This window comes from Plasmodium vivax, chromosome 1 (genome assembly GCF_000002415.2).
Source record: "Plasmodium vivax chromosome 1, whole genome shotgun sequence".
Taxonomy (NCBI): Eukaryota; Apicomplexa; class Aconoidasida; order Haemosporida; family Plasmodiidae; genus Plasmodium; species Plasmodium vivax.
The window spans coordinates 410,588-434,385 of record NC_009906.1 but is presented as its reverse complement, the minus strand read 5'-3'; the positions used below and the strand labels follow the sequence as shown (position 1 = coordinate 434,385).

At 51.7% G+C, this 23,798-nt stretch overlaps 8 protein-coding genes across 8 annotated transcripts; 5 read left to right on the top strand and 3 right to left on the bottom strand.

Annotated features, from left to right (window-relative positions):
• Window positions 1–1,644: 1,644 nt before the first annotated feature.
• Window positions 1,645–3,966, top strand: PVX_088105 (hypothetical protein, conserved; the record flags this gene model as incomplete). Its single annotated transcript, XM_001613432.1, has 1 exon — window positions 1,645–3,966. One exon carries the CDS (start codon window positions 1,645–1,647, stop codon window positions 3,964–3,966), a length of 2,322 nt encoding a protein of 773 aa, XP_001613482.1.
• A 285-nt stretch (window positions 3,967–4,251) lies between these two features.
• PVX_088100 (hypothetical protein, conserved) lies at window positions 4,252–5,330 on the bottom strand (the record flags this gene model as incomplete). The annotated part of the gene is made up of 1 exon (XM_001613431.1): window positions 4,252–5,330. Exon 1 carries the CDS (start codon window positions 4,735–4,737, stop codon window positions 4,252–4,254), a length of 486 nt encoding a protein of 161 aa, XP_001613481.1. The 5' UTR covers window positions 4,738–5,330.
• A 388-nt stretch (window positions 5,331–5,718) lies between these two features.
• On the bottom strand, window positions 5,719–8,313 carry PVX_088095 (hypothetical protein, conserved; the record flags this gene model as incomplete). The annotated part of the gene is made up of 1 exon (XM_001613430.1): window positions 5,719–8,313. The coding sequence occupies one exon, from the start codon at window positions 8,311–8,313 to the stop codon at window positions 5,719–5,721; it is 2,595 nt and encodes an 864-aa protein (XP_001613480.1).
• A 3,430-nt stretch (window positions 8,314–11,743) lies between these two features.
• On the top strand, window positions 11,744–12,292 carry PVX_088090 (hypothetical protein, conserved; the record flags this gene model as incomplete). Its single annotated transcript, XM_001613429.1, has 1 exon — window positions 11,744–12,292. The coding sequence occupies one exon, from the start codon at window positions 11,744–11,746 to the stop codon at window positions 12,290–12,292; it is 549 nt and encodes a 182-aa protein (XP_001613479.1).
• A 1,799-nt stretch (window positions 12,293–14,091) lies between these two features.
• Window positions 14,092–17,361, top strand: PVX_088085 (cell division cycle ATPase, putative; the record flags this gene model as incomplete). The annotated part of the gene is made up of 1 exon (XM_001613428.1): window positions 14,092–17,361. The coding sequence occupies one exon, from the start codon at window positions 14,092–14,094 to the stop codon at window positions 17,359–17,361; it is 3,270 nt and encodes a 1,089-aa protein (XP_001613478.1).
• A 556-nt stretch (window positions 17,362–17,917) lies between these two features.
• On the bottom strand, window positions 17,918–18,808 carry PVX_088080 (50S ribosomal protein L1, putative; the record flags this gene model as incomplete). The annotated part of the gene is made up of 1 exon (XM_001613427.1): window positions 17,918–18,808. One exon carries the CDS (start codon window positions 18,806–18,808, stop codon window positions 17,918–17,920), a length of 891 nt encoding a protein of 296 aa, XP_001613477.1.
• A 665-nt stretch (window positions 18,809–19,473) lies between these two features.
• On the top strand, window positions 19,474–20,706 carry PVX_088075 (hypothetical protein, conserved; the record flags this gene model as incomplete). Its single annotated transcript, XM_001613426.1, has 1 exon — window positions 19,474–20,706. Exon 1 carries the CDS (start codon window positions 19,678–19,680, stop codon window positions 20,704–20,706), a length of 1,029 nt encoding a protein of 342 aa, XP_001613476.1. The 5' UTR covers window positions 19,474–19,677.
• Window positions 20,707–21,221: 515 nt separating this feature from the next.
• PVX_088070 (hypothetical protein, conserved) lies at window positions 21,222–22,300 on the top strand. Its single transcript, XM_001613425.1, has one exon. It carries the CDS (start codon window positions 21,393–21,395, stop codon window positions 22,233–22,235), a length of 843 nt encoding a protein of 280 aa, XP_001613475.1. The 5' UTR covers window positions 21,222–21,392; the 3' UTR covers window positions 22,236–22,300.
• The last annotated feature ends 1,498 nt before the right edge of the window (window positions 22,301–23,798 follow it).

Sequence of the window (23,798 nt, the reverse complement as noted above, 5' to 3'; positions counted from 1 at the left end):
AAAAAAAAAAAATAAAAATAAAAAATAAAAATAAAAAAGTGCACCGCGCGAAGCTTAAACTGAGACGAATGAAGGGTGATCATCCTACTGCTCAGCTGAGTGAACCAACGTGACGGCACTTCTCCCCCGGGGACACTCCACATTCGTAACACCTGCCACTCGAGGGAGAACCATTTGGGGAAGCGTCACTCATGCGTCTGATTGGGTGGGCACTCATTTGGTACGCATGATGGAGAGACAGAACTGCGTGTGGACGCGCCCAATGGTTAACAGGGGTGACGATGTATTAGAAGCGGACCCGCTCAGTCACATCCGCTTCGTCTCATCCGCTTCGTCTCATCCGCCCCGTCACATCCGCCCCGTCACATCCGCTTCGTCTCATCCGCCCCGTCACATCCGCTTCGTCTCATCCACCCATGTGTTCCTCTGCCGGGTTGCTTCCTTCTCTTTCAAATGGTCACTGGTTTGTCCCCCCATGGGATGCTCTTCTTCGTCATACGACAACCATTTTAGTGGCACCCCTTTGTAGAGAAGGAGAAAGGTGCCTCACCAAACCTCATCCATTTTGTTTGCTCCAAACCGCTTCTTCCCACTTGGCTAGCTGCACTCACGTATGCGTGGCGACACAGCGGGGCATGCGAATGGTTACCCATGTGCCTAAATTGCGCGCAGAATGAAAGAGGAAAAAAAAAAAAAAAAAAAAAAAAAAAAAGAACAACATTGAGTGAGACTAGCGTGGTTCGCACGACAATCTGAAAGTCACTATCCCCCTTTTGCCATCCTCCCTAGGGGCGTAGCAAACAGTTGGGTAAGTCATGTGGGGGTTCTTTCCTTTCTCTTTATTTGTGCCACCCCACCAGGTGATAACTCACCGAAGATAGCTAGTTGGAAGGGTAAAAAAAAAAAAAAAAAAAAAAACCATCAGAGAGATGCCCATGTAGGCATACGTGATGACCAACGTTGCGGCGGTTACTACTTGGGGCGATCGCCAAACAGAAGCCACGTGTGGAGGTATGCTGATCGATACCATCTTCACATTGGAGTGACCCAGAAAGGGTGAAGCTCTTTTTTGTTTTTCTCCTCCTGCCTATTAGATGGGAAGCAAAGCGGCGTGGGGACATACAACGTAGCACCTCCGCGTAACAGCCCCATCGTTTGTGTGGACCCTTCGGGGGCTGCATCCCTACGTGGGCACCTACCCCCCCAAAGGTACATCAATGCTAACCGCATGGCGAGTAACCCTGATGAGCGGGTTCTCCACTCGGTAGGTCCTTCTGCACGTCCGCATGCTTTTTTTTTTTTTTTTTTTTTTTTTTTTTGTCATTTTCGCAGTAAGGACGCTGCCTCAGAGTAGCTCCTCCCGTTAGCGAAACGTTTGGTTTAGCTGCCCAGCTGTTACGTAGCTTTGATGTGAATTTGCTTTCTTTGCTTTGCTTTGCTTTGCTTTCACTTGATCCAGCCGCAGGAGAGTGGTCCCCTCGTTTGCTTCCCTAAGAGGGAGAACATTCCATCGGGAAAAAGTACACACCGGCGGACGCACCGCTACGTGAAAGCGCAGCCAAGACAGGGAAGGAGGCGATCCATCCCCCATCCATTCATCCCATTTGTATCCCGTCCACCCACCTTCGAAGTTGCCACCCCAAAATGAGCAGCAGCGAGAAGAGCCCCCTTCTGCAAAACGACCAGGGGAACAACACCCAAAGTGCAGATGGGAAGGAGAAGCTGGAGGAGAAGGTGGGGAGCAGCGACGCGGACTCGGGGGTAAAGTTCGCGACGAGGAGTGACTTTACCAACGAGATGAGAAGCGAGGGTAGAAGTGAAGGTAGAAGTGAACGTGGTGAAGAACGCGGTGAAGAACGCGGCGGAGAACGCGGCGGTGAACTTGATGGCAAGGGAAAACCTCGGGAGGCGAATAAGCGGAGGCCGAAAAAGGACGCCTCCGAGGAGTCCTACGGGAGCTCCATGAGTCTGCTCTCCCTCAGCGACGTCGGAAGGGCGGGCGAGGTGAAGCGGAGGAGCGAAAAGAAAACACATAAAAGGGGTAGCAGCCACAAGGTGAGGAGGCACAAAGATAGGGGGGAGAAGCGGAGGCACAGTAGCAGCGACGGTAGCAGCGATAGCAGTGATCGAAGCGACAGCAGCGGAGAAAGCCTCTCCAGTCACCATAGCCGAGATGGAAAGGATCGCAAAAGGAAGGGCGTTACGAAGGATGTGAAGAAGGGGAAGCACAAGGCGGGGGCTGCAGTCGGGGGAGGGTACAGCAAGCTGAGCAGCTTCTCCCTCTCCAGCAGCGACACCGATGATGATTTGGAGTTGGAGAGCATAAGCGACTTAAATTACAAGCCGCACAGTGGCAGGCGGCAAAAGAAACTACAGAAGAAGGTGAAGAGTGATCGCCTTTCTAGTAAGAAACACCACCATAGGTATGATGAAGAGGAGGAGCAGCAGCAGCAGCGGGAGGGGAGGAAGGGCTCGGCGAAATACACGAAGAAAAAAAACGGATCAACCAGGGGAGAAAGCAGAGAGGTCTCCTACTCAGTCAGTCTAAGCTCGGAAGAAGAGTCCAAGAAGAGAAAGAAAAAAAAAAAAAAGTTGGCAGCCGATCGAAGTGGGAGAAGGCCCAAACGTGGGAGCAGCGAGGAGCACACGTATACGCATAACTCGAGGGGCAACGTAGGGGAGTCCGAAGCGGAGGAGCACCATAACCATCGCCACAACCACCACCGCAACCACCACCGCAACCACCACCATGATGATGATGGTAGGAGCCCGCTTGGCAAAAAACACCCGCAGAAAGGCACCGCGAAGGGGCATGCCAACGCCCTGGAGGGGGACCCCAAACGGGGGGGCGAAAAAAGACGCGCGGAAAAAAAAAAAAATAAAATAAAAAAAACAAATAAGGCAAGTAAGGCGAACCGAAACGGACGAGGAAGTGATGCAGATGAATATGAGTCAACTACGGAGTCCTCCTCCGCCGAGGTGAATTCTCGATCGAGTCCTCTCCCCTCGCGTAAAAAGAGAAGGGCCTCCTTCAGTGAGGCTCAGTCTGCAGATTTAGCCGTTTCGGTTAGCAGTGAAGAGCGCTTTCGAGCCAAAGGAAGGATGCCGCATGATGGCACCGTCATGGTGAGAGACAAACGGGAGCGGACTGGAGGGAGGAAGGCACCGGGTGGCATTCACCAAAACTTTGATGAGGACGATGAGGTTGACGATGACGATGATGCGTTTTTGCATCCCAGGATGAAGAGAGGAGACCCCTACAGGGAGGGCAGACCAAAAAGGGCAGAAGAGGAGGAGGTACCCAGGTTTAGGGATCGAGAGTGGCAACCCTATGGAGGAACCCACCACCGGGAATTTGAAAAAGAAAGAAAGGAGCATGCAGGGGGGGGCAGCCACATGGAGCGTGGCCACATGCAGTACTGCCAAATGGAGAGCAGTCTCATGGCGCCGCCCTACCGGCACCGCAACCACGGCTCGATGGAGCACAAAAAAGACGTGGCCATCCTGATTAAGAACAGAAGACACGAGTACCTCCCAGAGCATGGCGACCACTGCTTCGATGAGGTTAGGAGCCCCGGTGGGCTGATCGACCGGGAGAAGACCTGCCCCTTCCTTCTGCGCTTGTTCTATAAGCTAGACGACGAGTACAGTAACGTGGAAGACGTCAAACTCTGCAAAAAAAGCGGCGTGCAGAGCAACGAGCTGCAGATTTATGGCTGGCTGGACATCACCATGCGGGAGATAGTAACGCTCGTTAAGGACTTCTATCAGGAGAGCCGGAAGAGGGACGCCCACTGGGTCTTCAAGGTGTATTCAAACGAGCGGAAGGAACTCACCTTCCTGTCGCGCGTCCACAGCACCAAGCACAATTACCGGGAGGACAACAAGACGCTGCTCTCCCTGGACTATGAGATCGGCGACATCCTCCTCCTCTCCATCATGTTTGAGCGGTGTGAAGCGGTGTGAAGCGGCGGGGAACGAGCGGAGTGGAGATGTACGTCCCTCTCACCAGCCCCCTACCGCGCACCACCTGTGCACCTTTCCCTTAAGCCAACTTTTGTTTTTATAAAGTCAAAACTGCCTCCCCTGCGGAGAACCACCAGGGGAAAGAAAAAAAAAAAAAAAAGAAAAAAAAAAAGAAAGAAAGAAAACAAATGAGCATACCTCCGGAGAGTGCACATTAACCTCCCCGTTGTTGTCTCACCAAGGAGGTGCGGCACACCTTCTCGTGGTCCCCCCCACCCTGCTCGATCAGTCAAAAATGATGTTGGGGTACTTGGCGTACTGCTGGGCCCAGGGGTCCACGAGGGCCTCCTTGAGGATGGAGAGCCCGCTGTTTTGCTGCCTCGAATAGTGATGGTAATTTTTCTTCTTCTTCGTGGAGCGCTTATTCACGTAGCCGTAGTCGCAGTAGGGCATCATGTGGCCGTAGCCCATGGGCTGCTGGTACATGGGCGTGTTGAAGGGGAACTGCGGGATGATGGCCCCCGGGTAGAAATACGGGTTGTGCATCGTCACCGCGGAAGCGGCGTTGGGCGGAGCCGCATTGAGCGGAGCGGTGTTAGCTGTCGGTAGGTTGACTGCCGCTACGTTGACTGACGCCACGTTGGCTGTCACTACGTTAGCCGATGGCGCCTCCGCCACGTTCGCCGCCGCCCCGGCACAGGACACATCGTAGTCATCCTCATCCGCGTAGGCGGGCAGGTTTCTCTTCTTATCGTTGCTGCTCGGGTTCATCGTGCGAAAGGCTCGGTTGGAAGGTCCCCAGATGTTCACCGTGTCTTAGCTTTGCATCAGCGACAGGTGCCCAAGAGGTCCTCTATCCATACGCTTGCGTAATGACCTGCGTCAGTTGAGGCTTTACAGCGCTGCTCAGTTGGGTGTAGCTGAGTGGGCAGCTCCTCCCTTTTGAGGACTTTTCAATTGGGAGGGGGGGGACAAACGCGGAATGATGAGCGGCATCCCTCGGCGGACAGGCGCTCTCCGCTAACCTCCCCTACGGTTAAAGGGAGTTACTCAAAGGGGGAAGGGGTGCCCTAAAAATGAAGTGGGCCTCACGTGGGGAAAAAAAAACAGTAAAATGGAACATCTCATGGGGAAAAATAAAATTAGGGGAGCATCTCCTGGGGGGAACTCCCACTTATGTTGCGTCACCCAAGTGGATACTTCTTCCCCTTCCAACGGTGGCCACGTACGCATAAGCGCGGCAATGAAGGGGCTCTCGCGCCAGCTGCTATTTTGCTCGCATCCCGCCAATCAATTTCGCAACAAATTTGCGTTTAATGGGAAAGCGTTTCGCGCTTCCTATGCGTTTGCGTCGCAACGTCAGCGAGGAAAAAAATAAATAATAATAAAAAAAAAAAAAAAAAAAAATCCTTTTACAGTTCACCCCTTCGGATGTGATGCTGATCAGTTGGGGGACCCAACCGTCGCTGCCAAAAGGTCCGCAAAGAGTAACAAAGTGAAGTCCAAATGGTATGTTGCAGAATTAAAAAAAAAAACAGCCAACCAGCTAAGCTGCTAAGCGGTTAAGCGGCTAAGCGGCGCACGTCACGTGTGGGTCTGTAACTTTTGCACCCACACATTTGTGCTCCCATCGGGGAAAAAACAAAAAAAATAAAAAAAAAAATAAAAAAATAAAGTAAAAAAATAAAATAAAAAAGGGACGACGCCTCAGATAACGCCACTCCAATCGCTCAACGCTCCACGCTCTGCTTACTACGCCCTGCTTAGGAGAACCTGCCTAACCCGGGTATCATCGGGGGGGAGGGCCTCCAGCAGCCCCGCGTGAATGTACTTGCGCGGGATTTTCTCGAGCGAAGCAGTAGACACGTAGGGGACCACTGCGCGCAGGAGCACCGCGGCCTCGTCCCTGGCCGCCGTGCCGTACTTGGCACTTTGCAAAATGAGGGAGAGGCTGACGAGGACGCAGGTGAGCGTGCTTTCGTTGATCGAGTGCAGCAGGAGGAATGGCCTCAGCGAGTTGCGGCCATCGCCACTATCGCCGCCAGCACCACTATCGCAGCTCTCGCCGCACACTACGTGGGCGCGCACATCGCTGAGGAAGCTATCGATGCGGCGGATGACCACCAGCAGGAGCGTCGCCAGCGAGTCGCCCAGCTTCACACAGATCTTCTTCATAACATGCTGAAGTGTAAACACACATGACCGCAAGGGAACCACCTCCGTCTCGATGAAGAAGCAAAGTAGGTGCACGTAGCTGCCGATTAAGCTGTTCTTCTCCTGCAGCAAAGGAGTAATAGCTATGGAGAGTCTATTAAAATGGCGTGCATCAAATTTGAGCTTATTCATCTGCAGCAGTGGAAGGATCTGCTTGTAAAAATGAAAAACGTAGTTATCTCTTGTCCTATTATACACGTTTGAGATGCAGAGTAGGAGGGACAGCAGGTGGTCCAGCTCCACTGGGGGGTCCTCCTTCTGCGTTATAATTTTCTTTACGCACTCGTAGACGTCTTTATTTTTCCGGTGGTTCTGACTCACGTTGAGGAAGCTGATGTTCAGTAGGATGTCGCACGAGTGTGTGAGGTTGGCTCGACGGGTGGGGCAACCATTTGGAAGGAAATCATCTCCTGCGAGGCTCCCCGACGAGGGATGTTCCCCGTAGCGGTCCCCCCGACTAACATACACACCTGACGCAGATATGTAGAGAACATCCGTGCTCATATTAATATTGCTCGGGTGGTCTCCTTCAGATGGGCGTAACAGATTAGCACTACCCCTGGGGATGGCATCTCCTGGGGGAACCCCCCTGTGTAGGCAATTCACCACATACTGCACGGCCATCGAAAAGAGGAGATTCATGTTGTTCCGCAGGCTGCTCAGCTGAGAGTACTGCCTCATGTTTTCCACGAAACTGTAAAGCCCGTAGGTGACTCGGCTCAACTGGGGGGGCGTCATGTGGTAGACTCTGCTGTTGATGAGGCGTAGCAGCACGTTGCTGCCTTCTTCGTTGCTGCCTTCTTCGTTTTCGCCTCCTTCGTTTTTGTCTTCTCCTTCTTCGTTTGCTTCTCCTTTTCCGTTTTTCTCTTTTCCCCCCTGGGGGGTGGTTCCCCTTAAGGGGGGTCCCCCCTCCGATGGGCCTTCACCCCTTTTAAGTGTCTCCAGGTGATCTACGGGGGGTTCCTCCTCACCGAGGGGGGGCACTCCCCCTTTGGTGCTCCCCACCGTTTCGTCTAAAATAGGTGGCTTCCCCCCATCTGGCTCTCCCCTCCTTCCCCCCTTTGCAAATCTCAAACTGTGGCACTTCCTCCAAAAACGCACCACGTATTTGGTGTCCAAGCTGAGCGCATGCTGTAGGAAGGCGTCACACAAGTGCAGAAAAATGGAGTGACTCCTCAGGTCGAGCCATCTAAATATCCCCACGGCTGAGAGGAGGGACTCCCGGTTGAGCTCGTTCAGGTGGTTGAGGAAGATTAGCTCGCACGTCTTCCGAAGGTTGCGCTCCAGGGGGGGGCCACCACTAGGGGGGGTAGTACTACCACTGGGAGGGATGCTACCCTTAGGAGGGGCCCCCCCTAATGGTGTCTCCCTGGAGAGGCCAATGTACAGGGGGAGGTACTCGAAGAAGGCCTGCGCATCGCTGGCGGCGATTCTCCCCCGCACATGCTCGCGCATCTTAACATGCAGTGCATCGTCGTAAGTGAGCTTCCTCAAGGAGAATTCATTTTTCATTTTTATTAAGCAGGAGCAGACCTCGTGTATCTGTTTGGGGTGGAAACACCCCAGTGGCTTCGCAAGAATCACTCTGCTTAGCAGCCGGATGCATTCCACAGGGAACTCCTGCGTCGTGTAGCAGGCACACTTAAGCAAAGCAATAACTTCTGCTGTGTTTAGCTGGTCTAGGTGGTGACACATATGCTTATACAAGTCGGTAACTCTCCTCCCCTTTACCAAGTGGTGCGAAAAGGATGCCTTGTTCTGCTCAAAAATATTTTTTAACACTTTCAAGACGTCCCTAACTGGGATGGAGCCATACACACTGCTCAGGTGGAGCAGTATGCACGCGTACATATTTTTATTTTCGCAAAAGGTGTATGCCGATGTTAGCTTTACCAAGTCGCTCCCCCCAAGGAGGAAGACATTGTAGTAGTGGAAGTCGCTCATGAGGGTGCGCTTGTCACCTCCGCGGGGGAAGCTGCTGGCAGGGGGGTCGCTTCCCCCCCCCAGCTGCGAGAACCCCCTCTTCCCACCGCCATTCCGGTGCGCCCACCCCCTTTTCGCGTTCTGCTTCGCCTTCACATTCGCGTTTGCCTTCGCCAAATGGACGAGCGGCCTTCTGCTCAGCACCGCCATCGGGGCGCCGCGCCGGGGGGAGAGTCCTCTGGCCTACGCTGTGGTCGGCCCGATCAGGCGCGAAGATGGAGCCCCTTTGTCGCCCAGGGTTACACACGAATAAGCGCAAGCGTACATATACATAAGTATAAATTGCTTGTTTTTTGTTTTTTGTTTTTTTTTGTTTTTTTTTTTTTTTTTTGCAAACCCCCAACAGCAACACCTACGTACGTACAGCGCACAATTCCCCTTCCGTAGAACTGACTGGCACCTTTACCATGTACATACGGCTCTCGTTCGAGCTACCCCTCAGAAGGGATAATTTTTTTTTTTTTTTTTCGCGAAATGTGCCCCGCCTCGGTCGCGAAATTCCCACGGGGGGAATGCACATATGTGTACATAACAGTCGCGCTTTTCCCACTTGGTAGAATCTACCACGCAGACATGAAGGTATGGGAAAAAAAAAAAAAAAAAAAAAAAAAAAGTCTCCGCGAATCGGGGATATACCCCTCCTATGAGCGACAAGTCCGTGCTGCCAAAAAATCGCAGCGAGGAATATTTAGCGGGGCCTACCCCGCCCCACAGTTTTAAAAAAAAGGTTCAGTTCTTGCTTCCTCCCGCGTTACGCCACACCGCCAAGGGTACATGCACAAGGAATCGTTAACATACAATTTGTGTGCTTATAAATTCGTGCATATCCCGCCATGCGATTGTGCCCCCTTAGCATGCGGGAGTTACCCTTTTCCCATTCTTTTGCAATTTTTTTTTCCCCCCATAAGCGGCAAAGCAAACATGCAGGACCTTCCCGCGCAGCTTACCTTTGCTCTAACATGGTAGAGAGGCAGGGTACCTTAAAAAAAAAAAAAAAAAAAACGCACATCCTCTCTGTGCAAAGAACGTTGCGGTGAAGTTTTTTTTTGCCTCCCGCTGCCGCTGCCACTGCCACTGCCAATGTCACTACCACCGTTCTGCTATACACATAAACACACAGCAGCGCTTCTCTCTTTTTAACTTTTTCTAACGCGCAACAAGGGGAGACGCGTTTTTACCATTGCGGGGTGGCCTCCATACGGTACACGCAGCTGCGAATTAGGAATGTACCCCTAGAGGGGGACACAAAAATGAAACCTATGCCCGTACCATTAGGGGCTGCGCCGCGCGTTACTACCTAATCTTTTTTTTGTTAATCGAGGGGGCGCTCCGACCGCGCAATCAGCGTAGCTCTAAGCGCCCACTCCACACCGCCCTGTTTAAGCGCTCACCCTCGCGTCGCTCTCTTTTTAACTCCGCGCCTTTTCACTCGCAAAATTTGCCCCTCTTTGGTGTCCCCCTCTTTGCTGCTCAGCGCTGCTCCTCCCCGCTCGCGCATCTGCCAACGCCACGCGGAGGAGTACATATGCCCAGGGCCATGCCTTACCCCCCTAATGGGTACCCGGCACAAGGGCAAAAAAAAAAAAAAAAAAAAAAAAGAAAAGAAAAGAAAAGAAAAGAAAAAAAAAAAAAAAAAAAAAATAAAATAAAATAAAATAAAATAAATAAATAACCTTATGATTATCTTTATCTACTACACTGTACGCACCGCGCGAACCCTATGGGTAGGTGCACTTGGGAGAGAGCGCCGTCGAGCGTAGCGCGTAGCGTGCGTATAGGATGCCTTAGGGCACGCATAGCGTAGTACAGCGTAGTATAGCGCACGTTTAGGGCACGTTTAGGGGCACCCTTTAGAGGAGTCACTAGAGAAACGAAACAATTAGATTAGTTATTAGAGAGACCCCATTAGGTAATTCGCTGGAGAAGCCTTTACGAACTGCTTACCTTTACGAACTGTTTGCCTTTACGAACTGTTTGCCTTTACGAACTGTTTGCCTTTACGAACTGTTTGCCTTTCCCCCCCTTGCGTGCCATTCCGTAGGTGCTCCTAGTGGTGCCCTCGCTTGGGATCATGCATATGCCAGTTGGTCTCCCCCACCTTTGCCATGTTCAAAAAAAAAAAGCGGAGGCTCACTTTGCGGCCCTCTTTCCTGCGTAGATGCGCGCCGCACCCCCGTTTCGCCGGCCCCGTTTGGTAGAAGCGCGGCAGGAGCGGCGGGAGCGGCAGCGAAATCTATGCTGAACCTACCCAGAAAGAACCTTGCCCCAATCCTTTACCTATTCGCTGCTTATCCGCTGCTTACTCGCTGCTTATCCGCAGCCTACCCTAAAATTAATCCCCATTTTGATCGTTTGGCACAACGCAGCTGGTACCCTGTACGCGTTTCATTTCCTTTCCTCTCCTACCATCCAGGCGGGCCATCCTCCTACCGAGTTTGCGCCGCGTTCATTTCATCTTCTTTAGCCACCGTTTTTGAACTTTTTTGCGCCATTTTTTGTGCCTTTTTTGTGCCATTTTTGATGCCACTTTTTTGCTCCCTTCTTTGTGCCTCTTCTTCGCGCAGCCCTGCGTAGAGGCAGCTTCCCTCACGTACTTTGTCGCCTTTCGTTTCTCCCAACTTTCTACATTCGCTGAGCTGCCACCCACCTGCGGCGAGTTTAGCCACCCCCCAACTGGTGAAAGCGGGCGGGTAAAACCCAACACGCATCTGTGTCCCCCGCGCAGATTAGCAGTTAAGCAGATTGACCAATTGGCCTACCGGCAGATGTACAGCTCAATACGTTTTTCAAGAAGAGGATCTCCGCGAACGAAGCTAATCGAAGAGAGGTGCAAGGAGAGAGAAAAAAAAAAATAAATAAAATAAGTAACTGTGATGGGGTAGCTTGAAAAGAGGAAGATGTACGCCGAGCATCCGTCCATAGAATACCAAACGTACTCACATAGGGATAGAGGAGAGAGAGACGAGTGATTCTTGGTCAGCTGATGAGCCGATGAGCCACTGATGAACCACCTTTGGGGGAGAAGAAGCTGCTTGGGCCCCTTTCTACACAGAAGAGAATCTTTCTTTTATTCTTTTTCCATTCGATGTGGGCTAAGTAGATAACACTCCGTGGTTTTTTTTTTTCTAGTCCTTTTTTTGAGTCCCCTTCTTTGAGCCCCTTTTTTTGAGTCCTTTCTTTGAGTCCTTTCTTTGAGTCCTTTCTTTGAGTCCCTTTTTTTGAGTCCTTTCTTTGAGTCCTTTCTTTGAGTCCCTTTTTTTGAGTCCTTTCTTTGAGTCCTTTCTTTGAGTCCTTTCTTTGAGTCCCTTTTTTTGAGTCCTTTCTTTGAGTCCTTTCTTTGAGTCCTTTCTTTGAGTCCTTTCTTTGAGTCCCTTTTTTTTGAGTCCTTCCCCTCGACCGGCTTTTTTTCCCCCATTTGGTAGTGACACCGACTGGGCGGCGACAGAGGGTGCGTCACTCCACTTGAAGAAGCGTCTGCGTAGCGAGGCACCCGAGCAGGGCCCAGCATATGCACCGCTCCAGTCACTCCAAACACTACAGCCACTCCAAACACTACAGCAACTGCAGCTTCCCCCCCAAGATGAAGCTCTGCGACCGGCTAGTTCAGTGCACCAACCGGCGCTACGGGTGCAAAGCCGAGGAGACCTCCTCTGAAAGTGAAGACGGCTCGGACAGCTCCAGCGCAGTGGAAGAAACGACAAACCCCTGCAAATACGTAACGTACGAGTGCCAGCATATTTTGTTCTTATCCTCCTTCCAGCTGTCTATCACCTTGGTGTTTTCCCTTTACTGCCAATTCTACCACCTGGCCATTTTGAATCTGGGCCTTTTTCTAACCTCCATAATTCATTGGAGGAAGCCAGAGCTGGGTTTACGTAGGACAGTTGACATGCTGATGACCCTTATGAACTTCCTCATGCACGTCTTCCACTCGCTTAATGTAAATTCTATGAGCTTCTTCATCTGCATCTGTGGAGCCATCTTGGTGTTTTTTCTTTACTACTCGGGGAAGAAATTCAGCTACAACTCCTACAGCACCCTCTGCCACCTCCTCATCCACACCACGGGCAACATGTCCGCCCTCGCCATTTACTACATTTCCAAGAGCAAGCTCATTGACCACTCGTGAGGCAGGCCAAGCGAGGCGAATCAAGTGAGGCCGAGCAAGAGAGGCGAATCAAATGAGGCCAATCAAGTGAGGCGAATCAAATGAGGCCAAGCAAGAGAGGCCAAGCCGAGATGGCCACCAAGACGGTTACCAACATGCCCACCACACAACCGCCAACACCGCCAACACCGCCAACACCGCCAACACCGCCAACGTGGGTGCTCAGATAAGCGCCGCCTCACCGCAATTTTTGAAGACCCTTTTTTTTTTTTTTTTTTTTTTTTTTGTCTACGATAGTATGTACTGATGACTCGTTCCCCCCCCCCTACCTCTGTGTGTGCATTCGTGTCACGTTCAACGTCGTAGGTTTTTTTACGTTTTGCCAAGTGATTATCCCTTTTTTGCGTTGCCTACATGGTTACACCATCACCACTACCATTAGCAGCACTACCACCTCTCCTTCCACCCGAATGATGCATCCCTCCATTTTTGTTAAAAATTAGTTACGTACCTCTGGGGGGACGTGGTAGCCCTTCCTCCTGTGCAAGCTCATTTACACACCTGTATGCTCTCTCCACTATGCACATGCATCACCGCTTTACACACGTAACTCCCCCCTGTTTGATGCTCCCCCCACCTGCATGCAAAAACCCATAATTAAACTTTAGGCTTTTTCCCCTTTTTTAAGTTAATTAGAAAAAAAAAAGTCAGCCGTTTCAGCTGCTTCGGTTTTGCTTCGCCAAGGGGGTCTTTCCAACACTTGGGACGCTTTCCCACAACATCTCCCCATTGGAAGCGCCTTAGCTCAATTCCCTTGGTGCAATAACAACCCCTCAGTTGTTCCCTTAGCCGCGTGGAGATCTTCCTCCCGTTTGGCAGAGCACGAACAGGGGAGAATATCCTTTTCAGTGTAGAGTCCCCTTCTTAACGGCTTCCCCTCCCCAGTTGGTAGAAACCACACGGGAGGGGAGCCTCATCGGTTAGCCCCCCACTCCCTCAGCAATCTTCCACCGCAGTTTTGCTGCCCCATCGAAGCCTTTCGTGCTTCGCATTTCCCATCGCCTTGGTCAGCGCCCACATGTGCAACTTCTCCGCGGTAGAACTTCACCGCGGCACAACTTCGCCACAACGCATTTTCACCGCAGCGCAATTTGCAACTTCGCGAGTGAGGCCTCTACGCCCATGAGGTGTAGTGCCCCCTTTGGCGAAACGTAGGAGAGAAGTTGTCCCTCCGGCGCCGCGTCAACAGGGGAAAAAAAAAAAAAAAAAAAAAAAAAAGCTATACATATTGTAACAAAGTCACCTTGCCTGTTCATCTGACTCACCTGGCTCATCTTGCCCATCTTGCTCACGTTGCTCGCATCGCTCGCATTGCTCTGCTTTTTCGGCCCTTTCCCTGGCGTGCGTGTAGAGGACACTTGTAGGCATCTCCTTGTGCACGCTCGCCATGCATTCCGAATCAGCACGGATGTCGCAGGAGCGCTCATAAAACGCTGCGCCCGTTTTTACACAACCATCCGTCAAAGAGTAGCGGCTATTAACAACTGCGTGCTGACTGCTTAACAACTGCTTAACAACTGCGCGCTTCTCACCGCGCGATCACAGGCGAAGGATGCGCGGCAGCTGAGTCCCCCCCACGCAGGCATCCACATAGACCACGCGAAAGGAGCAGCCGAGTGCACAGCGAGGAGGTTTGGGCGCCCCGTGCAGTTCGTCAGGTGCGCGATTGCGAGGGAGAAGCAGGAGAGGGGGAGAAGCAGCAGAGAGGGCGAAGCAGGAGAGCAGACGGAGTAGGAGCGCTGCCCCAAAATGTGATCAGGATGAAGGGGGAAAAGATGCAACCTCCGTACCCCCCCCGAAAAGCGCGCGTGCCCTGCTTCCTCGTCGTTGCCCTCGTCCTCCCCCTCATCGTGCAACTGTCGCACCAAATTGGATTGAAAAAGGACGTCCGTTTCACCCTCGGGAGTGGAAGCCACCAGAGTAGGTTCCCCTTTGCTAAGAGGAAGAATTTGGGCAACTCGCTTTTTCTCCCCCTGGGAAGGAAGAGGAACACGCTTACGTCCATCGGCACGGACCTTTTCAAGGAGCGGGATTCTCCTGGGGGGGTAAAGGACGAATGGAAGAGTCGCGTGGTGAATGAGGAGGCAAGCAAAAATGGGGGGCACCACCCCGCGGTAGGCATCCCTATTGATGGGAAGAGTGACCGGAAGGAAAAACATCTTGGGGGCGATGCAAGACTGGGTGGGAATGTGCCCACTGGGGAGACAAACCTCGGGATAACCCCCTCGGAGGAACAAACGCACATCGTGCAGAACAACCTGGTGAGCGGACTCATCAGCAGGTTTTGGCCGTTCGGGGAGAAGAAGGAGCGCGGTAGTGGGAGGGAAGAGACCCCCAAAGGTAGTGCTAATGGGGGAGGAGGTGGAGACCCGCCCGAGCCGGAGAAGCACCCGTGGTGGGGCAACACGCCCAAGGAGAGCGCCTCAGTAGACACTCCCCCCGGAGAAGCGTCATCGGAGGCGCCACCAGAGGGGGGCCCCCCACGGGAGAGGCGCCGGCCCAGCAGGGGCTCCGACCAGGACAAGGAGACGAACTTCCTCCTGAAGGCGCTGGAGACGGGCAAGTTCCCCTCCTACTGCCTCGTGGAAAATGTAGACGAACAAATAGATAACTGCGAAATCTACTTGAGCAAAGCCAAAATGGAGGAGCTGAATCTGAGCGAGGGCTTCACCGTCTTGCTCAAGGGGAAGAAGAAAAAGGAAATGCTAGCGATCGCCAAGCTAGATAGGAGGCTACAAAAGCATTTCGTGGTGATCTCCTTCGCGATGAAGAAGAACCTCAGACTTATGCACAACGATATTATTAAAATTTTTCCCTTAATGAAGGTACATCCTTTGCGAACCGTTGTGCTCAGCCCCTTCAGCGACACCGTCGGAGGGTTAAGCAAGGCAGAGTTGGAGCAGGAGGTGCTCAGGCCCTACCTCAAGGGGACCTTCAAGCCGCTCTGCGAGGGTACAAATGTGTATATCCCCCATAAGGGGAGGAAGGTCGAATTTAGGGTGGTCAAGCTGGTGAAGGAGGGGGAGGAAGCAGCTAGGAAGGAGGAACAACCGCTAAGGGAAAGCCGAGCAGATGTCCCCACCTCTCAACACTACGGGTACGTAGGCGACAATGCCATCATCACACTGGATGAGGAATACCTAAACAGAGAGGACTACGAGGAGCACACAGATGATATAACCTATGAAGACCTAGGGGGGATGAAGAAGCAACTTAACAAAATAAGGGAACTCATTGAGTTACCCCTAAAGTACCCAGAAATATTTATTAGCATAGGAATCTCTGCTCCCAAGGGGGTGCTCATGCATGGAATCCCAGGGACTGGGAAGACCTCCATTGCAAAGGCAATTGCCAATGAAAGCAACGCCTATTGCTACATCATCAACGGGCCAGAAATCATGTCCAAGCATATAGGAGAGTCGGAGCAAAAGTTAAGAAAAATTTTTAAAAAGGCGAGCGAAAAAACCCCATGCATAATCTTCATTGATGAGATAGACTCCATTGCAAACAAACGAAGCAAAAGTACCAACGAGCTAGAGAAAAGGGTCGTCTCGCAGCTCCTAACCCTGATGGATGGCTTAAAGAAAAATAACAATGTGCTCGTTCTGGCCGCCACCAACAGACCCAATTCGATCGACCCTGCCCTTCGACGCTTCGGGCGATTTGATAGAGAAATCGAAATTCCGGTCCCAGACGAACAGGGCAGGTACGAAATTCTGCTCACCAAGACGAAGAAGATGAAGCTGGACGCGGACGTCAACTTGAGGAAGATCGCCAAGGAGTGCCACGGCTACGTCGGCGCGGACCTCGCGCAGCTCTGCTTCGAGGCCGCCATCCAGTGCATCAAGGAGCACGTCCACTTTTTGGACCTCGACGAGGAGGACTTCATCGCCTTTATGGAGCTCAGCGTGGAGGGGGAGCGGCTAAGCGGTGATGAGGGGCGAAGAAGCGGTACCCGGCCGCTCCTCAGCGATACCCGGCCGCCTGTCACCGCTTCCTCGCCGCCCCCCAGGGGGGCGAAGAAGATCCCGCCCTACATCCTCAACAAGCTGACCATCAAGGCGAAGCACTTCCAGCACGCACTGAACATCTGCAACCCGAGCTCGCTCAGGGAGAGACAAGTGCAAATCCCCACCGTCACGTGGGAGGACATCGGCGGAATGCAAGATGTGAAGGAGCAACTCAAGGAGACCATTTTGTACCCCCTAGAATATAAGCACCTGTATGCAAAATTCAATTCGAATTATAATAAGGGCATATTGCTGTATGGCCCCCCCGGATGTGGAAAGACCTTACTAGCCAAGGCAATTGCAAATGAGTGTAACGCTAACTTCATCTCAGTTAAGGGGCCAGAACTCCTAACCATGTGGTTTGGAGAGTCGGAGGCGAATGTGAGGGACCTGTTTGACAAAGCCCGAGCAGCTTCTCCCTGCATCATCTTCTTCGACGAAATAGATTCGCTAGCAAAGGAACGAAACAGTAACAATAACAATGATGCGAGCGACCGGGTGATCAACCAGATCCTCACCGAAATTGATGGAATAAATGAAAAAAAAACCATCTTCATAATTGCAGCCACGAACCGACCAGATATCCTAGACAAGGCTCTCACCAGACCGGGGCGGCTAGACAAGCTGATTTATATTTCTTTGCCAGATTACAAAAGCAGGTGCAGCATTTTTAAGGCCATTTTGAAGAACACCCCTCTTAGTGCGGATGTGAATCTGCACGAGATGGCCAAACGCACGGAGGGCTTTTCCGGGGCCGACATTACCAACCTTTGCCAGAGCGCCGTCAACGAGGCGATTAAGGAGACCATCCGCTTGGTTAGCCAGCGGAAGGGTGGCCCGGAAAAGCGGAGCGGCGCAAAAGCGAATGGCGGCGCGGACGACCACTACGACCCCGTGCCCACGCTCGCCAAGAAGCACTTCGACTTGGCCTTCAAAAACGCCCGCATCTCCATCCGCCCCGAGGACGTCCTCAAGTACGAGCGCTTCAAGGAGAAGCTCTCCCTGCAGAGCTTCGACTGAGGGGGGGGGCTCCCGCTGCCGCCTAGACACTGCCAATTGCTACGCTCTGTTTGCTGCGCCCTGTTTGTCACTAGGAGGAAGCCCCGGAAAAGGACGTCCCCCCTTTGGAAGCGGCGCCCCTTTCGAAGCGGCTTCCCTTTTTTTTTTTTTTCTTTTTTTTTGTCATTTTTAGCGAATAGCTCTATAGAGCACCTCCATTTGGAAAGCAAATGGAAGGCTAGCGGCATCCACGCGGATGTGCTGCTGCGAAGTGGTACAGCACGGGTTTTTTATTCTTTCCCCCCCACGTTTGCGCCATCAACAAGCTCCTCAGCGAGCTCATCAGCGAGCTCACCAACGCGTCCCATTTACGCCTCCCCATATGTCTGTCTGCATGTCTTTTCTTTTTTTTTCTCTCCCCAGTGTGGGAGGCCTCCACGGGGCAACTCACCCATTTGCGCGTTACAAAAAATGGAGAAAAAATGCAGAAAAAAGGGGCGCACAGTTGGCGCGGCCGAGCGGTAAGCCGCCAACCCGCCAAACGGCTACTTGGCCACGCGGCCACGCCGCTTATCGGCTAAACGGAGTAGCCCTCCGAGTGGGGGAGCAGCAGGTGGGGATGCAGAAATATCTTCGGCAGGCCGGGCACAGTGACGTAGGCCCCCAGGAGGAAGGACTCGGAGGGCTGCCCCCCACCAGTGAAGAGGAGGGGACTACCACCCCCACCCCCCTGCAAGTGCCGCATCTTATTCCTCTTCCTCTTGCAAGTGACGGGTGGCCAGGTGAAGGCGGGCTTAGCATCCTTCTCCGTGTGACTCGAGTGAACGTTGCACTTTAAAATTTCCGTAACAAAGCACTTCATATTTTCGAGCGTGTCATGTGGGTTCATCTCGGTAGATGCAATACTTACATTTAGGGTGGCCACTGACCCTAAGTGGACGTTTTTAAAATGGTAAATCTGATGGAATAAGTCAAACGTCTCTGCATCTATCTGTTCACTACGGTACTCAACCCGGTTCCCACTTTTAATGCTCAGGATGGCATCCACCAGGTTATGAACCAACGTATTAGATTTCACATTTGGCATGAGCTTTTTAGGCCCTAATATTTTGGCGATTGGGAGGATCTTATTAATGTTTTTAAAATTGGAGAGACACATGTGGAAGTCTAGCCACCCGTTCTTTATTCTGTTAATGTATTCTAACCCCACATAATCTGCCCCAGCCTTCTTTAGAGCCTGGTGATCCTCATCCACCAGCACTAGAATTTTCTTGTTCCTGTCTACACTATGCGTTAGAGTGCACATCCCTCTTAGGGACTCCCTCTTGATATCTATTTTGATGATCAAATTGAAGTTAATTTTTTCCTCCTTTTGGTGGGTACTCTCCAGGGGGGAGGTGTCACCCCCGTGAGGGTAGTACCCGCTCTGCGCATGTCTACAGCTTAGGAGCAGCTTTAACCCCTTCATAGGGGACACTGCAGGGAGGAGGTTTCCGCACACAAGCTGTTGAGGCGTCTCTCCGTTTCTCTGCTCATCCATACGGGGCTCTGTATCCTCTCCACCGAGTTGACTCGATTTGATACTTTCCACTGCCGTCCCTTTCACCTCTTCACCCCTCGTCCTCTGCTGGTGCCTCTGCGGGTGCCTCTTCTTGGCGTCGTAAAAGGGGATGTACTTCTTCCATCTGCGCAGCTGGGAAAAGGGCTCCCGCGGTTGGAGCTTGCGGCTGCACCCCCAGGTGGGGAGCGGCAGGAGCCGATTCATCGCGGCGGACTTGGGGGGGCAGCACTGGGGAAGCACCACTGGTGAAGGTCACACGGCGAGGCGGAGCGGAGCAAAATGCAGTCCATTCGGGCCCTTTTCTATTCATTTATTTATCCATTTATGTTTTTTTTCCTTTTGCTGCCCCCACCGGTGTGGTGTGCGCGCCAGGCGGGGAAACCTACCAGTTCTGCGTCGCCGCACCCTACGTCCCATCTTTTTTTTTTTTTCCCCGGAAAGGTGAAAGGTGCGCCTTTTTAGCGTTACAAGGGGGGAAGAAAAAAGAGGATTATTCTTTCCACTTCTTTTTTTTTTCTTTCCACTTCTTTTTTTTTTCCTTCCATTTTTTTTTGTTTTTTTTCCTTTTTTTTCCCCCCGCAAGCGCCATTCGGATTGCCTCCCCCACGAGGAACCCCAAATGGGGGAGCACGCAAAGATGATGCCTCTGCAGAGATAAGCCAGCGGAGTGCCCCTCCCGTTTGCCTGTTAGCGGCCACTCCGTCGTGCCGCCCCCTTACGTGCTGCCTCCTAGCGCCCACTTCCCCGTGCCGCCTCCTTACGGGGCGCCCCCCAAAATGATCGCCTTCGACGAGCTCTTCGAGTTCCTACGGGAGGCAGAACTAACGTGCGACAACTTTAACGAGCAGGTGGAAGAGCAGGAGGCCATCATCCTCTTCCTAAATGAGTTAAAACTCTACATCGCCGATCTCTCCCTTTCGCTAAAGCATAAGATAAACGCCTCGGATGATGTTACCGAGCACGACATTTTGAAGAAGATCATTAACAAGAAGGAGAGTCTGGAGTGGGTCCTTCGGAACAAGAGGGATGCTTTTCTAGGGGAGGACCACTCGGGCGGGAGCTCTTCCCCGCTCATCTGCGTTGAAGGGGCCAACCGAGGTGTAAACGCAGACGCATCCTCAAAAGTGAGCTCCCTTGAGAAGGAGCACCCAACCCCGTCGCACAGTCTTTCCTTTACAACGCAGAGGTATAATAACGTGGAACCATCGCCTACCGGGGGGGAGGCCCCAAATGAACAGGAATTCCCCGCAAAGGAATCCCCCGCAAAGGAATCCCCCGCAAAGGAATCCCCCGCAAAGGAATCCCCCGCAAAGGAATCCCCCGCAAAGGAATCCCCCGCAAAGGAACCCCCCGCAACAGCCCAATCGGAGCGCAACGAAAGCTACGACCAGGTGGAAACCCTAAATGATGAGGTCCTAAAGGAATGGAGCGAGCAAATTGACGAATATGACAACCTCCTGTACGAATACTCCTTTGCATTTAAAAAAAATGATTTGCATAAAAAAATGGAATTCCAAAAAAATATGAACAAGTCAGGTGAAAATATCGATGAGGAGTTGTGCCTACTGGCACAGGAAATGAAGGAAAACGTGCTGACGTACAGAAACATAATTGTGGAGGACAACCGCATGCTGGAGCAGTCGGCCAACAAGCAGCTTTCCAATTTGGATAACATAACTGATGTGTATAGGAAGACCAAGAAGATGGGGCAGAGCAAAAGCATTTCCTTCTTCGTGTCGCTCCTCATAATTGCCGCGTCGGCCCTGCTGTTCGTGCTCACCTTCTTCGTCATCCTCATTTTGTAGCGCAGCGAGGGGGTGAAGGGATGAAGCGGTGATGAAGCGGAAAAGCGGAGAAGAGGAGAGAAGGGGAGGCGAAAAAGCGGAGAAGAAGAGAACATATCACCGCCGCTTCCCCCCGCATCGAAGCCGCGAAGGGAATTTCCTTTTTTTTTTTTTGTTAACTTGTGGCGATTTATATAACTCAACCGAACGTACAAAGCGCATCATTCTGGATGGGGAAGTTACCTATGTGGGGATTTTTTTTTTTTTTTTTTTTTTTTTCCCTTTTTCCCACTTGCAGAGGATTCCTTTATATCTTGCCTGTGCAAAAATAACGCAGGCAAAAAAAAAAAAAAAAAAAAAGAGCCGCTCAGTTTTGCATCCTCTCACAGTGATAGCCACTAAGGTAGCGCAGTTTTCCCCCTTTTTTTTTCCGTTCTTTTCTTTCCCTTTTTTATTATAGAAGATCGTGGGGGTGGAAAGAAAAGCGTCCCAATAAAGCAGTCGAATTGGTTTACTAGGAAATTCGCTCGGCGTAGCTCCAGAGCGCAGCGCATGCCTGCAATGCAGTTGCAATTGCAATTGTAATTGCAATTGGTATACCATTTGGAAGCATTCCTCGTCGCTTTTTTTTTTTGTTCTTCTTTGCCAATTGGCAAAGTTAGCTCGGAAAAGAAATTAAAAAAATAAAAAAAAGAAGGCGGAACAACATGCACATGAGTGATGCTCCCCAGGGGGGGGAAGAACCCGCGAAGGTTGCAGAAGGAGAAGTCACAGAAACGGGTGGCAGCCAAGTTGAGCAGAGGGGAAGCCATGATCTAACCGCGGGAGGTAGTGACGCAGGATGGGGTGACTCGGAGGGGAAGCACGCGGAGAAGCAAGAGGATGAACCCGCGGGTGAGGCGAAGAAAGTGCGCAAGAGCTTGGGCAAGGCAGGTAAAGCGGCAAAGGGGAAACTCCAAAAGAAGAAGAAGAAGAAGAAGAAGGTGGAAGTAAAAGAGAAGGCGAAGAAGAAGGACAAAGAGGTGGCCAGGAAGGGCGCCAAAAAGGCAGCCGCGAAGGAGGCCAAAAGGGTAACCGCGAAGGAGAGCAAAACGATGGGGAAACGGAAAAGAGGTGAGTCCAGCCGAACGGACGACCCCCCCTTAACCGATTCGGAGGAAGAACTCTACAACGACGATAACCTGTTTATGCCCAGGGCGTTAAAGAAGAAGGCCCAAAAGAAGGGCAACCAAAAAGGCAACCAGAAAGGCAAGGCGAATGATCAAAAAAGCAAGTCAGCCACCAGCCAAAGTAGCAAAAAAAAACACGAGAAGGGGGAGAAGGGGGTGAAGAAGGAGAAGAGGAGGAAGAAGAAGAATAAGATGAAGAGCAAGTTCTGCACAGCCGAGTGCCTGCCCCTTAGCCACTACGCGGAGGCGCTCGAGAAGGAGCTGGCGTCCTACGCCACCAGCGGCTTTAAAAAGTACCTGAAGTTTCTAAAAAATTACAAAACAACGGTGGGGGTGGAGGACAAGGTGGTGAGCAAGAAGCCCCGGCACATGTATGTCTAGCCGTGTTGCGCGGTGGTTAAAACCGGGGATGCGCTTCCAATTTTTTTTTTTTTTTTTCCCATTTACAGGGATGGGGGTGGAGAAAATGGCCTACGGGGGGTTGAGGCGCAAAAATACGCATGTGGCGGTGCCCACCATTGAGAGGGCATCCCCTGAGGATTGGTCAATCCCTCCTCCGCAATTTTTTCCCCCCTAAAAATACCCACCTATTCCCATTTGTTTTAAATAAAACTCCGCTTTTCTTTTTTTTTTAACTCAAATTTGTTTGTAAAATGTATGTGCACACAAATGGGGCAACTTCCCGAGGGGAGTTTTTCTCCCTTTGCCATTCATTGCCAGTCGATCCGCCAGTGTGGTTACCTAGCAGTGATGATCTAGGCCCAACGTGCTAAACCAAGAGACGTTCATTCGTAAGCGTGGCCCATGTTAGGTCGCTCTCAAAGGTTAGAAGGGCACTTCTGTGGAAGGTACTCCTAACATATGGTGGCAAATTGGGGGGGAATATTCATTCATAGGTCCCCCCCCTAGTATTTCCAACCCGTTGCCATCTTTCCCTTTTGGTGCGTACCCTTTGAGCATTGCTCATATGTTGTGCCCCTCCGCATGGGCGATCCTAATTGCATACGCTTCCACCTAAAAGGGGAAATTAACCCGTTGGGAAAACTCGCCATGAAATTGCAAAGAATGATCCTGCTTATGAATAGGGCCTCCCCCGAGGTGCGTATCTTCTCAGGAGCAAAATTTAAAATTACGTTGCTTTCTCCCCGGGGGGAAGTGCTCCAAACGTGTAGGGGGGAGTAAGCGGCGTTCATTCGGCTTCGCCATTTTGCTCCTTCGCGATTTTTCTAACCTGGCTTTTTTGCCTCATCCTTTTGGCGTAACAACCCTTTTGCCATCTTTTTTGCCACCTTTTTTTACCACCTTTTTGCGGCCATTTCTTCACTCCTTCCGTTCTGCCAGGACAAAGCCAACACGTACATGCAACTTCGCCCAGCCGTGACGGTGCAGCACGCGCGGCCAACCCCTTTAAACTCGAGCTGCTCACGCCTCCGCTCGGCTCGCCGCGTACCTTTTCCTCGCAAAAATGGGAAAAAAAAATGCTCCAACAACTACCCCCATTTTAAGGTTAAAAATACTCCCTTTGGGAACAAACTGGTGAGGTAAAGTGGCTCATACTGTCCCTCCCGTGTTAGCTAAAAATTGTGCCTTTCGCTGTTTTGCAAATGGGTGGGTAAAGTAGGGGCAGTGCTTCGAAGCCTTTGGGGGGAGATGCCCTTTTTTCGCAGCTCGGTGCCATTTGAAGCGGGGCCGCTGTCGTGTCGTCCTCAGCATGAGCAACAAGCATTAATATTATTGAGGCACTTTCATTAACGTGGTGGGGGTTGGGTCATCTTGGTGGTAAAGTGAAGGCAGCCACAACAAGCGGGGCAAAACAATTGCGCATAAAACCAAAACGTATATGTGCGCACCTACGTATGCCGCATATTGGGAGCTCCAGTCATTTCCTCCGCCACCCCCCCTTGGCAGGGTCAGCTCCTGTCGATGGAAAAAATGCCCCATTGC

Bases quoted from the DNA above. Each gene is read 5' to 3' on its own strand.
- PVX_088070 (XM_001613425.1), top strand. From the start codon at position 21,393: ATGCACATGAGTGATGCTCCCCAGGGGGGGGAAGAACCCGCGAAGGTT.